Below are 12,586 nucleotides of genomic sequence, written 5' to 3'. Positions count from 1 at the left end.
TTAAACTCAGCAAGTCTGGCCCAGGCAATCATGCTCTTAAACACCATGCCAGACTGCCTCTCTGTATTCATAGTGGACGAGGACTGAAGCCCTCAAAGAAGGTTCTATGGAGGTGGTAGGAAGAACCAGCAAATGCTATCCTGCTTCAAGTAAGATTGGCCAGAGTGTGCAAGGTGGCTTTGAGGTGCCAGGGGAGACTGGGGAATAAAGCACTGACAAGCCGAAATGGCATTTCATCAGAACTTGCTGTTCATTTCTGGCTCTGAAACCTCTTCAAGCCTCTGTTTGGTCACCAGATAATCTTTAAGGTCCCTTCCAAGGCAGAGAAACTGTGAAAATTAAAAACTGTGGAGCATCATTAAAGTAGACATTGATTCTGATTGAGGGCCAGAGGTTGTGCTGGAAGATTTGTGGAATAAATCAGAGAGCAGGTTCTAAAACAAACAGAACATCATGAAAATAGCAGAGAGTTCATAATTACAATGAGTCACTCAATGCCAGTCCGTGACAGTTACTAGAGATAGGAACTTACCTTAAAGAGTGACGTTTGGCCAAAGAAATTAAACAAGATGGTCTGTAAGTAGTCAAGAGGAATTCTCTCCTTCAGTGATTTAGGCAAATATATGGATGCCAAAACTTTCCCCAGAGGGACATTGCCTAGGTGAACCTGCCAAGAAAAGGCAGGAAATAAAAACTGGAGTTTTCACTCATCAGAAGGAAGTTGCCTTCACCTCCCACTCCCACCCCAGCTCCAGCCCCATCATAAGCTATGCTACACCTTCCTTTCTCTCTCTCAGAATTACAGGCTAAAGCATGACCCTGGTACACCTAGACATAAACACACACCTCACTGTTTCCTTTCCAAGTCTATCCCCGAGGGGCCCTCCTTTTAACCTACTTCTACCTGGGCAATAAGAGGCAGGGAAAGGAATGAAAAGGTAGGTTGGTTTGCCCTGATTCTCAGAGATAAAGGCCAGTGTCCAAAATCAGGCCACTTTCCCCCCCACGGGTCTGGGAGGAAAACACAAACAGGAACATAATGCTATGGCATTAGGCATCCGCCCCATATTTTATGTAGAAATGCTTTTATTTTAAAAGTGGGGTATGAAAATGAGATCCTAGCCCTTAGGAATTCTGTTAGAGGCCCACCATAAGGAGACTTTGCTGCTTTGCTTGGTACTAGTATTTGATAAGTACTAGAACATTTTTGGGAGTTAAAGAGGGCTTTACCAATACTTACACTAGGACCATGGTCATAAACCAGGATTTCCCAGGCAAAACACGGTATATGTGGTTCCCTTAAATGCATTATCTCAATTAATCTCCCCATGAACCCTGAGAAGTATGCTGTATTTTGACCATTTAAAATGATATAAGGAAATGGAGGCTCAGAGAGGTTAAGCCAATTTGCCTAGGGCCACAGATCTGAGATGTGGTTGAACGGATTTAGATAACATATATGTGGCCTTGACCCATGCTTTTACTATTTTCCATGGTGTCTCTTAAAGAGCTGTTACATAGCTGGGATGGGGGGTTGAAGGTTATAATATTTCTAAAAATAACTTGTGAACCCAAAAGCCAAATGACTCTTCTCCCAGCAGGAATGAACTCTGCTAAGTCAATAGAATACCATGGAGGGGTTATGATATAGCTTCAACAGATAAGCAATTTGTTACCAAGAACAAGATCAGAGTTGGTTGGTTTGTTTTTCCACCAAGGTCTATAATAGAAAACTCAGATATAAGCAAAATGCAATGGGAAATCAACTTGTGCTTCTGGTATGACTGACTAGCTCCTACTGAATTTGACCCTCGTGCAGATAAGAACTATAAAATCCAGACAAAATAAGATTGGGAATTCTAAAACCAAAGTACAGTGTGGGGATTTTTAAAATTGCACTGGATGGGCTCAATAGCAAGATGGAGATGAACGAGGAAAAAGTCAGTAAACTTGAAGATAAATCAACAAATTATCACATGAGAGGATAGAAAAATTATTTAAAAATATGAACAGAGTCTCATAGACCTGTGGCGCAATACCAAAAGATCTTAGATACACGTAATTGTAGTGTCAAAAGGAGAGGAGAGAGAGAATGAGAAAAAAACAATATTGGAAGGAACAATGGTGGAAATCTCACTGAATTTGGTGAAAGACATAAATTTACAGATTCAAGAAGCTCAGCAAACCCCAAGCAGGATAACCATAAAGGAAAACATCCCTAGGAACATAATAGACAAACTGCTGAAAACCAAAGGAAATATTGAAAGCAGCCAAAGAAAAATAGCATATTATGTACAGAGAAACAAAAATTTGAATGATGGTTGACTTCTCATCAATAACAGAGGCCAGAAGGCAGTGGAATAACACCTTTAAAATGCTGAAGGAGAAAATACCAGTCAACTCAGAATTATATATCAAGCAAAAATACCCTTCAAGAATAAAGGGGACATGAAAACATTTTCAGATAAATGAAAACCAAGAGAATTCATAATCAGATCTGCACTACAAGAAATGCTAAATGAAGTTCTTCAAGCTAAAGGGAATGATACCAGATAGACTCCAGACCTTCAGGAAAGGAGCACCAGAAAGGATAATTTTCTAGGTAAACATAGAAGACTATTTTTTCCTTCAATTTCTTAAAGATGCATAGGACTTATTAAAGCACTAGCTGATAACTTTGTCTTGTGGGGTTATGATGTATTTACATATAATATATATGACAATATAGCATAAAAGATGGGGGTTCAAATAGACATAGAAGATCCAAAGTTTCTACATTCCACGTGAAGTAGTACAATATTAACTCTAAGGAGACTGTGAAAAGATAAGGATATATATTGTAAGCACTAAGAAAAGAATGCAAAATGATAAACTAAAAAGTCAGCAAAATTTTAAATGCAATTCTAATAAACATTAAATAAACCAAAAGACAGCAGGAAAGGAGGAACAGAAGGACAAAAAACAGAAGGAACACACAGAAAAATAAAATAAAATAAAATAGTATTTCTAAATTCAAATATCAATAATTACTTTAGCTGTTCAAGAACTGGGGAGTGGTTGTAGCTCAGTGGATGAGCTCCTGCTTCCCATGTATGAGGTCCCGAGTTTAATCCTTGGCACCTCCTAAAAAAAGTAAATGTTAAAGAACTACATACTCCAAATAAAAAGCAGAGATTTTTAGATGGATCAAAAAAGCAAGGTGCAAAGTATATGCTGTCTATAAGAGGTTCACTTTAAATATGTCAGAAATAGTTAGACAGTAAATGTATGTAAGTCACTGTTTAATGGGTGCAGAGTTTCTATTTGAGTGATGAAAAAGTTACTGTAATGCACGGTGGTGAGCGTAGCACAACATTGTGAATGGAATTAATATCACTGAATTGTACTCTTGAAAGTGGCAAAAGCTGTACATATGTTACCACGTAAAAAGTTTAAAAAAAATAAATAGAAAGAATGCTGTTCTCCAAAACTGTTTTGCTTGGGAATTGGCAACTTATAGCTTGCCAAAGCCTGAGGTACTGTTGCATAGTGGACAGGGCCTGGATTTTAAAGCAAGCTAGAGATAGATTTGAATCCTGGCTCAGTCATTAGTCTGTGTGACCTTGAGCAAATAACCTAACCTCTCTATTTCCTTATCTGTACAAGGGAGACAGCAGCACAATGCCTGCCATATAGTGAGTGTTCTGTAAATAGATAATAATCAAGTGACTGTTGAGATGATGTGGGGTCACAGGGCCAGGGATCGTAACATTGCACATCTCACAGGCACCATTCCAACCCTGATATTGGCCTCCTGGGGGTTATATGTGAATCTCCCCTGGGATATTTGCATTTTCATAAGAACCCCTGAAAATTAAAAACCTTTTAACAAAAGAAGTGCCACCCCCCCCCCCCCCCAAGGAATAAATGAGCGAAGTCTTGGAGCAATGCTTGGGTATGTGATTCCCGATAGGCTCTCAGTTCCCTGAGCCCTACTCACCTCTGGGTCTGTGCCTTCTTCATAGGAGCCAATGCTGAAGGCCAACCCTTCAAACATGTAGTCTACCCGCAGCACAGCCAAGGCCAGCCTGGCTGTTGTCAGATTTGCTGTCCTGCCAAAAAACTCCATCTTGTGACCAGCACGCTCGATTATCCTCAGAATTCTGCAAGAAACCACAGGTAGGGAAGAGCAGTCCTCACTTTTTAAGGCAAACCCCATTCTCCTTACCAAATTTCCTCAATGCAAGACTTTTCTTGGAGTTCTAAATCACTCTTTTTGATATTGTTCATAAATCATTAGATAAGAGCTTTAGAGTCAGATAGGCCTAAATCTCAGTCATTGCTCCTCAGATTTCTAGCAGTGTGTGCAAACCTCAATGAGATTCAATTTCCTCACCTAAAAAGTTGGAGGTAATGCTAGCAGTGATCTCAAAAGATGGTTTGGGAGAGCAAATGAAATTGTTGTATGTAAAGCCAGATCCTGCAGGGCCTCATAGGCTCTGGGAATAAGTTTGAATTTTACTCTAAGTATAATGGAAAGCCACTATGTGGTTTTAAAAGCAAGATAATTACATGATCTGATATGTATTTTAAAAGATCACACTGGTAGATATGGAGAAGAGAGACCGTTGAGGGGCAAGAGTGGGGTAGGGAACCCAGCGAGTAGGTTATTCTCAAAGTTTAGGTGAGGGGTTTTGGATGATGGTGGTGGAGATGGAGAGAAGTAGATGGATTCCAGGGATATTTAAGGGGTTTTAAAAAAATTAGACATCATGCCTCATACAAGATTTTGTTATTGATCGGCTATGAGCGAGAGGGAAGTACCTAGAATTATCTTCAAGTATTTTGCTTGAGCATTGCATGGATACATTCTATAAAAATGGGGAACACTGGGGGAGCACCAGGGCTGGGGCAATAGATGGGAGGGGGTAACTTGGGGTAACTACTGATTTGGAAAATCACTATCATTAAGGTTCAACTAGAATTTGAATGCATTCTTTCACAATTGGGATTTGAGTAAAATGACTCTATTTCATGGTACTAACAATTTCTAAGGCATAACTACCTGATCTTTAAAATTAGTGAAGATTGTCTGCTAAGGAATTAATAAATATTTTAAATTTTATGAAATAATTTATTTTATCAAAGTACCAGTACTTACTCATTTCTTACTTCATACAGGTCAGATGCTGAATTATTTTGCTTTTCCAAAATAGCATTGACTATTTGTAATATGATCTGGGTTAGGTTCATGCTTATCTCATCACATTGTGAAATATCAGATACTTTAGAAACAAGAATCTTTGTTTCTTCTTCATCCAGTGGTGGGGATTCATTTATCAAATTTAAAATGTGCTCTGCAACATCATCTGCATTCTCTGGGATGGGGAGGGAGAGAATGAAATATAAAATCTCATTACTTGGTCTTGAGCCATGCTGATCTGCTTCTTTCCCTTTAAAAAATTAAGGCAGTGAAAGGCATACTAAGGAAACAGTCTACAGAAGGAAAATGTGAGACCTCAATTTCTACAAGAGATATAATCCCAGAAGAGAGCACATAGTCTAATTTTTATTCAATAAGTCTGTTTTAAAATGCACCAGGGAAGACTTTTTTGTCACTGAATAATTATTTTGCAATTAGATTTTAATTAAGTTAAGACTTTTGAATATAGATTAGTTAAGCAGGTCCCACCTGTACTCAAATCACAGCAAACACCCAATCTATATTTTCATGATCAAGGGTGGAGACTGCTTTTCTGTCAAGAACCAGCAACCCATAGGAAAAAAGCAAATATGGACTACATAACAATAAAAAGAAACTTAATTTAGATTTTCTAGAGAGCAAAAACAATAGATATTAACTCAGGCACTTTTTTCTTCACTTTTTTTCACATACACAAAATTTAAAAAAATAGTACAATGAATGTCCATATACCCACCACCCAGCTTTAATAAGTGTAAATGCATGGCTTAATCTTATTTTATCTATACCTCTACCTACTTTTCTCCCGCTTCCAGATTATTTTAAAGCAAATCCCAGACATCATACCATTTCATCCATAAATACTTCAGTACATATCTCTAAAATATAAGGACTTTTGTTTGTCATACCCACAATGCCAGTATCATATCTTTTTTTTTAATGTTCAAAAAATATTTATTTATAAAAAATACAATGGGAAAAGTTTATGCTCAGAAATGCAGCAATAAATACAGTTGCAGAAAACAGAGCAATTCTACATCCATACATTGGCACAAACAGAAAGGGCAAACGCACTACCCAGACCTAAAGGATTTGCAGGCCCATTTTGTACATGTTCCTTGGAACCCCTCCGAAAACCTCTTGTCAGCTTGGGTACGAGAATGAGTACACGTATAATCACAAATGCACACCGATCATGACTTCATTTAAAAATTAGCAAACGATACTGTAAAAACATTGCTATGTAAATTCCTAAAATGCTGCTCTTAAATTTCATTTGATAAAGACCACATTTAGTTATAAGCATGAGTTTAGTCTTCCATGTAGAAACCTGGCACTAAACTGTAAAAAAAAAAAAAAGAGAAAGTCTTCCTATTGTCTGACAATACCAGTTGAAGTAGAAGTTTGCAAAACTGCATAGATCTTTAATAAAAGAATTGGCTGTACAAGAGTACTCCCCTTTCACAGTATTCCTTTCATTTTTTTTAAAGATTTATTTCTCTCCCTCTCCCTCCCAGTTGTCTGTTCTCTCTGTCCATTTGCTGCGTGTTCTTCTTTTTGTCCGCTTCTGTTGTTGTCATGGGAATCTGTGTTTCTTTTTGTTGTGTCATCTTGCTGTGTCAGCTCTCCGTGTGTGCAGGCTGTACTTCCCTGGGCAGGCTGTACTTTCTTTCACCCTGTGCTGCTCTCCTTACGGGGCGCACTCCTTGTGCGTGGGGCTCCCCTACGTGGGGGACACCCTTGCGTGGCACGGCACTCCTTGCGCACGTCAGCACTGCGCGTGGGCAGCTCCACACGGGTCAAGGAGGCCCGGGGTTTGAACTGCGGACCTCCCATGTGGTAGACGGATGCCCTAACCACTGGGCCAAGTCCACTTCCCTCACAGTATTCCTTTTGACTTCATATGCGAGTTAAGTGTGAGAGCCTTGCAGACCCTAGCACCGCTGCCGCCCGCTGCCGGAGCCACCATGACCCACTTCAACAAGGGTCCTTCCTACGGACTCTCGGCTGAGATCAAGAACAAGATTGCATTCAAGTATGATCGCCAGGCAGAAGAAGATCTTCACAGTTGGATAGAGGAGGTGATGGGCCTGAGCATTGGCATTAACTTTCAGCTGGGCCTGAAAGATGGCATAATCCTCTGTGAACTGATAAACAAACTACAGCCAAGTTCATTGAAGAAGGTCAGTGAGTCCTCATTAAACTGGCCTCGGTTGGAGAATATTGGCAACTTTATATTAAAGCTATTCAGGCTTATGGTATGAAGCCACATGACATATTTGAAGCAAATGATCTTTTTGAGAATGGAAATATGACCCAGGTTCAGACTGCACTGGTGGCTCTTGCAGGTCTGGCTAAGCCAAAAGGATTCCATACAACCATCGACATTGGAGTGAAGTATGCAGAAAAACAAGCAAGACGTTTTGATGAGGGAAAATTAAAAGCTGGCCAAAGTGTAATTGGCTTGCAGATTGGAACCAACAAATGTGCCAGCCAAGCAGGTATGACAGCCTATGGGACTAGGAGACATCTTTATGATCCCAAGATGCAAACTGACAAACCTTTTGACGAGTATAGTATCTTTTTAAAATGAGCTATAATACTCAAAATCATCAAATATCCGGTCAGTGCTCAAATTTCCATAATTGTCTCATAAATGCTTTTTTAATAGTTGGTTTGTTTGACTCATCACTTACTTTTATTTTATTTTATTTTATTTTTCCATCACTTACTTTTAAAATTAAGAACTTTGTTAAACAAATGCAACTCAAACTAGATCTTTGTTCTATAAAACCCATATAAAGCTGAGCTCCCTTGGTCTCCTCCTAGCGTAAAGCATTCATACCCAAGTTCAGTAACCAAAATATAGTCGAAAATAAAGAAACTACAACCTGTTGAGAAAATTCCAGACAGAGGGATTGTATTCATAGTTCACTTAATCGAGGTTATATAACAAATAACCAACCCAGTTTGGGGAAAAGAAAAACTAGTCAATATCTGACCTAAAATTCTTTCTCACCCTTTCTCCTTTCATCCCTGCCTCTCTCTCTCCCTCCACAGTTTGTAATGGTCATCCAAATCTCTCTGTCCTACTCCAAGTCCTCTCCCCTCAAAAAACACCTTTACCCTCAGCATTTACAGGCTCTTTGTCTCTTTCTCCCCTTTCCTCATCCTTTCTTGCCCTGTTCTTTTTTCCCCCCCACAAAAACTGAGCTCATCAATGTAAATTAAGCAATCTTAACAGGTCCTCTCAATTTGCCCCTTCAGCCATTACCCCAATCTGCCCAACAATGATTTACATAGGAACTGAGTTGGCAAAAAGAGTTCTCCCTGATGAGATGGGAGGAAAGGGAGAAATTAAACAAGATTGTAATTACTTCTACATGAATATTTTTGTCCCTTTACATCTATCTGCCTTATGGTTAATTCAAGAAACAGAAAACAATAAGAATAGGGATGGAAGCAAAAGATAGTGAGCTCATTCAGAGATCTTTTTACTGCTCTTATGAAATTGCTCAGGCTTTGTTGTAAATGGGATAACTGGAGCTGCCTACCTGTGTCATTATTTGGGGCTTCAGTGGTGCAACTTCAGTTCATGCAGTCCCTGCTGCAGCAGAATCAAAGTAAACAACAGACCAATGGTAGACTAACTAGATTGTGGGAAGTAATTATAGACTTTTCATCTGGAGTTACACAGTTGCCAAGCACAAGGCAGGATAAATTATAGTAATTGTATAAAAATTCTAGGTCCCCAAGCAAAAGTAATAAAAAGAATCCTCCTTTATTAATTGCAGAATAAATAGATCCACATTGCTTGAAATACTGCTACAATTAATCTGTCAGTAATTGCAACAATGAAAGCAATAAAAATCTGTTATTTATTAAGCAATTTCTGTGAAGTCAGTGTTCTAGTTATCTTCTGCCGCGTAATAAATCACCTCAAAACTTAAAAGCTTCAACAAACAATTTATTATCTTTCATGGTTCTGTGGATTGACAAGGCTTAGCTGGGCAACCCTCGATTGGGGTTTCTCATACAGTTGTAGTAAGATGGCAGCTGAGGCTGGAGTCATCTGAAGGCTACCCTGGGCTGGGCATACAAGATGGCTCACTCACATATCTGGCAGCAGATGCTGGCCATGGTCTGGGAGCTCAGTTGGGGCTGTTGACTGTAGCCTCTCACTGTGGTTTGGGCTTAGTGAGTGATATGCTGGATTCAGCTTGTGTTGTACTGGAGACAACTTGTATCAGCTTGTGAGAAGCAATCATTAAATTTTCAGGAATTTTGTGAGCTGATTGTTAAACACAGCCATTATTAAAAATTAAAGTATATAAACTTACAATTAAATAAGTTTTATTAAAAATGATGGTGAACAGAGTGAGTGTAGCTCGGTGGTTGAGCACCTGCTTTGCATGAATGAGGTCCTGAATTCAATCCCCAGTACTCCCAAAAAATCAGAGAAACCCAACACATCACTTCCTAATTATTTGGCTACATTTTACTAATCTATGCTTTTGTGATTATTTACATCTATTGTATCTGTGTGGTACATCTCTTCTCAACTTTGTGTTCAAGGACAACATGTTGTAGTTTGTATTTAGTCTTGGTGGAAATAGCCACATCATTGGAAACTGTCAAATGCTACAAATGGTGCTTTTTTTTTTTTTGGTAGAGTGGTTGTTAAACATTTTCCAGCACACCACTGCCTGGTACTCTTACAGTGGGGTGTCTTGGTTCTGAGAGGAAGCATCAAAAGAAGGTGTTCCAAGAGAAAGGAAGCAGAAAAGTCTAGTCCTCTATAAAAATTAGTCCAAAATATGAATGTATTCATGTTGTCAGAGATATGTTTTCTTTTTTTGTCTTTATTTATTTTTTTAATGTTACATTAAAAAAATGTGAGGTCCCCATATACCCCCCACCCCCTCACTCCACTCCTCCCCCCATAACAACAACCTCCTCCATCATCATAAGACATTCATAGCATTTGGTGAATACATCTCTGAGCACTGCTGCACCTCATGGTCAATGGTCCACATCATAACCCACACTCTCCCTCGTTCCACCCAGTGGGCCATGGGAGGACATACAATGTCCAGTAACTGTCCCTGCAGCACCACCCAGGACAACTCCAACCCCCGAAAACGCCTCCACATCACATCTCTTCCTCCCAATCCCTACCCCCAACAGCCACCATGGCCACTTTCTCCACACCAATGCCACATTTTCTTCAATTACTAATCACAATAGTTCATGAATAGAATATCAGTAAGTCCACTCTAATCCATTCTCTATTCCTCCATCATGTGGACCCTAGAATGGCCATGTCCACTCCACATCTATATCAAGAGGGGGCTTAGATTCCACATGGATGCTGGATGCAATTCTGCTTTCAGTTGTAGGCACTCTTGGCTCCCTGGTGTGGTGGTTTATCTTCTTCACTTCCATGTTAGCTGAGTGGGGTACCTCTTACATTTTTTAATGTAACTTTTTTTTGATCTATCTAGCTTCCAAAAAATACAATTAAAAAAGTGCTCTAGGAACATCTGGACACTATAGGTAAGACATGCAACTGGTTGAGACCAACACCCCTTAAGCGGGCCCTGTCTGGGAATATATGACAATCTGTTTCCCCAGTATAAAAGAGCTAGACTCATTTAAAAATTCCCTATTTATGATTTTCTACCCCTTTTATTTTAACCTATAATTATCACTATACTCTTTAAATATATTTCTCAGGGACTCAAATCTTTGGACTATTCATATTCCAGTTGAGCCCTGAATCCCAGCAGCATTGTGGCCAACACCTACTCTCCAGTTCTTCAGACTTGCCCAGGACAACCAACAAAATGATGATTATGGACAAGTTCCATCCAAAAAATAAGGAATATCTATAACTGCAAGCAAAACATTTCCTTCCATCTGCCCCATAATATCTAAGTTCCCTCTAGACACCAATCCAAATACCTCAAGACTGAGGAATGAACAAACATAAGGGGGGTGAGGTCAACAATGGACTAATGTAGATTTATTCTAACTGTAAATATTATCATGTGGTAATGGAAGAATTTGTAATATTGATATAAAGGTAGTGGTCACCAGAGTTTCATTGAGGAGGGGGAGGGATGAATAGGTGGAACAGAGGGCATTTTTAGGGTACTAGAATTGTACTATTCTGTATGAAACTGCCATGATGGATGCATGACATTATACATTTGACAAATCCTATAAAACTGTGCAGTGCAAAGTGTAAACCTATAGACCTTGATTAGTAGCAATGCTTCAATTTGGTTCATCAATTTTAACAAATGTACCTCACTAATGTAAGATGTTAAAAATAGAGGAAAATGTGTATGTGGGTGGGCGGGTTATATGGGAACTCTTATACTTTTTTATTTTCCATTACATCACTTTTTAAAATAAATTTGATTTTTAGAGAAGCTTTAGATTACAGAAAAATTACATAGAAAGTATAGGGGATTCCCATATACCCCACCTCCTCCTCCTCCCACATTTTACCCTATTAATAACATCTTACAGTGCAGAACATTTGTTACAATTGATGAACCAATATTGAAGCATTACTACTTTTATGTAATCTAAAACTTCGCTAAAAATGAAGTTTATTATGAACTTTTTAAAAAAGTTATTCCCAGACTTGGCACAGTGTCACTTCTACCAAATTCATTTGGTCTAAGTGGTCACAAGCCAACCCTGATTCATGCACATTTAGGGAGGGAAGGAATCAATGGTGAATATTTTGGAAACAAGATACCACAGTGAGGCATTGTATATACTATTTCTCACTTAATCTTCATAATAAACCTATGTGAAGAGTACTAATAGCATCCCTTTTTTACAGATTAAGAAATTGAGACACATAGAGGTTCTAATCCAGATTCTAAGCCAGGCCTGTTGGATTCACAAGCTTGAGTTCTTCAGTAACACTTTCCTTTACAGCATTTGTGCCTTTGTCTCTCTTCTCCATGGTGTTGGGGGTTGGAGCAGCTGTACTTTGTAGCCCTTCTCCCTGACATCCTGGAAATTATTCTCTCCTAATCACTCACTATCTTGTCCTGATAGTGGGGTGGACCGACAGGAGACAGTTTTGTGAAAGATCCAGCCAACTTCATTGGAGCTGATGTATGATCAACATCATGGAGGCAACAAAAAATGATCGCAGCAAAGAACCCACAGAACTTTGAAATAAGGAAGTCTTTTCTAACTCTGTGGAAAGAGTTATGAAAAATGGGTATTTAAGTGGGGAACAAGATATCTAATATTTGTCAGCAAGATTGAAAGCTAAAGAAAATAAAATAGTTTCAACATGAATACATTTTTCTTGTCTCTACATTGTACTCATTGTTCATTAAATTCCTGCCATAAAGAGAAGAAGGGATTCCTCCA

The 12,586-nt window shown here is 38.9% G+C and overlaps 1 protein-coding gene and 1 pseudogene across 1 annotated transcript in view; one reads left to right on the top strand and one right to left on the bottom strand.

Annotated features, from left to right (window-relative positions):
- Positions 1 to 12,586, bottom strand: part of ADGRG4 (adhesion G protein-coupled receptor G4) — a 169,842-nt gene that overhangs the window by 27,418 nt on the left and 129,838 nt on the right. The window contains exons 11-13 of the mRNA XM_058291365.2: positions 5,141 to 5,357; positions 3,980 to 4,142; positions 533 to 667 (exon numbers count right to left, since the gene is read on the bottom strand). Of these exons, the coding sequence (XP_058147348.1) occupies positions 533 to 667; positions 3,980 to 4,142; positions 5,141 to 5,357 (515 nt within the window). The remainder of the gene's footprint in view (positions 1 to 532; positions 668 to 3,979; positions 4,143 to 5,140; positions 5,358 to 12,586) is intronic.
- Positions 7,144 to 7,775, top strand: LOC139438143 (calponin-3 pseudogene; annotated as a pseudogene).

Source organism: Dasypus novemcinctus, chromosome X, assembly GCF_030445035.2.
Source record: "Dasypus novemcinctus isolate mDasNov1 chromosome X, mDasNov1.1.hap2, whole genome shotgun sequence".
NCBI classification, from domain to species: Eukaryota; Metazoa; Chordata; class Mammalia; order Cingulata; family Dasypodidae; genus Dasypus; species Dasypus novemcinctus.
The sequence above is the reverse complement of the archived record's forward strand: the minus strand, read 5'-3'. Positions and strand labels throughout refer to the sequence as shown.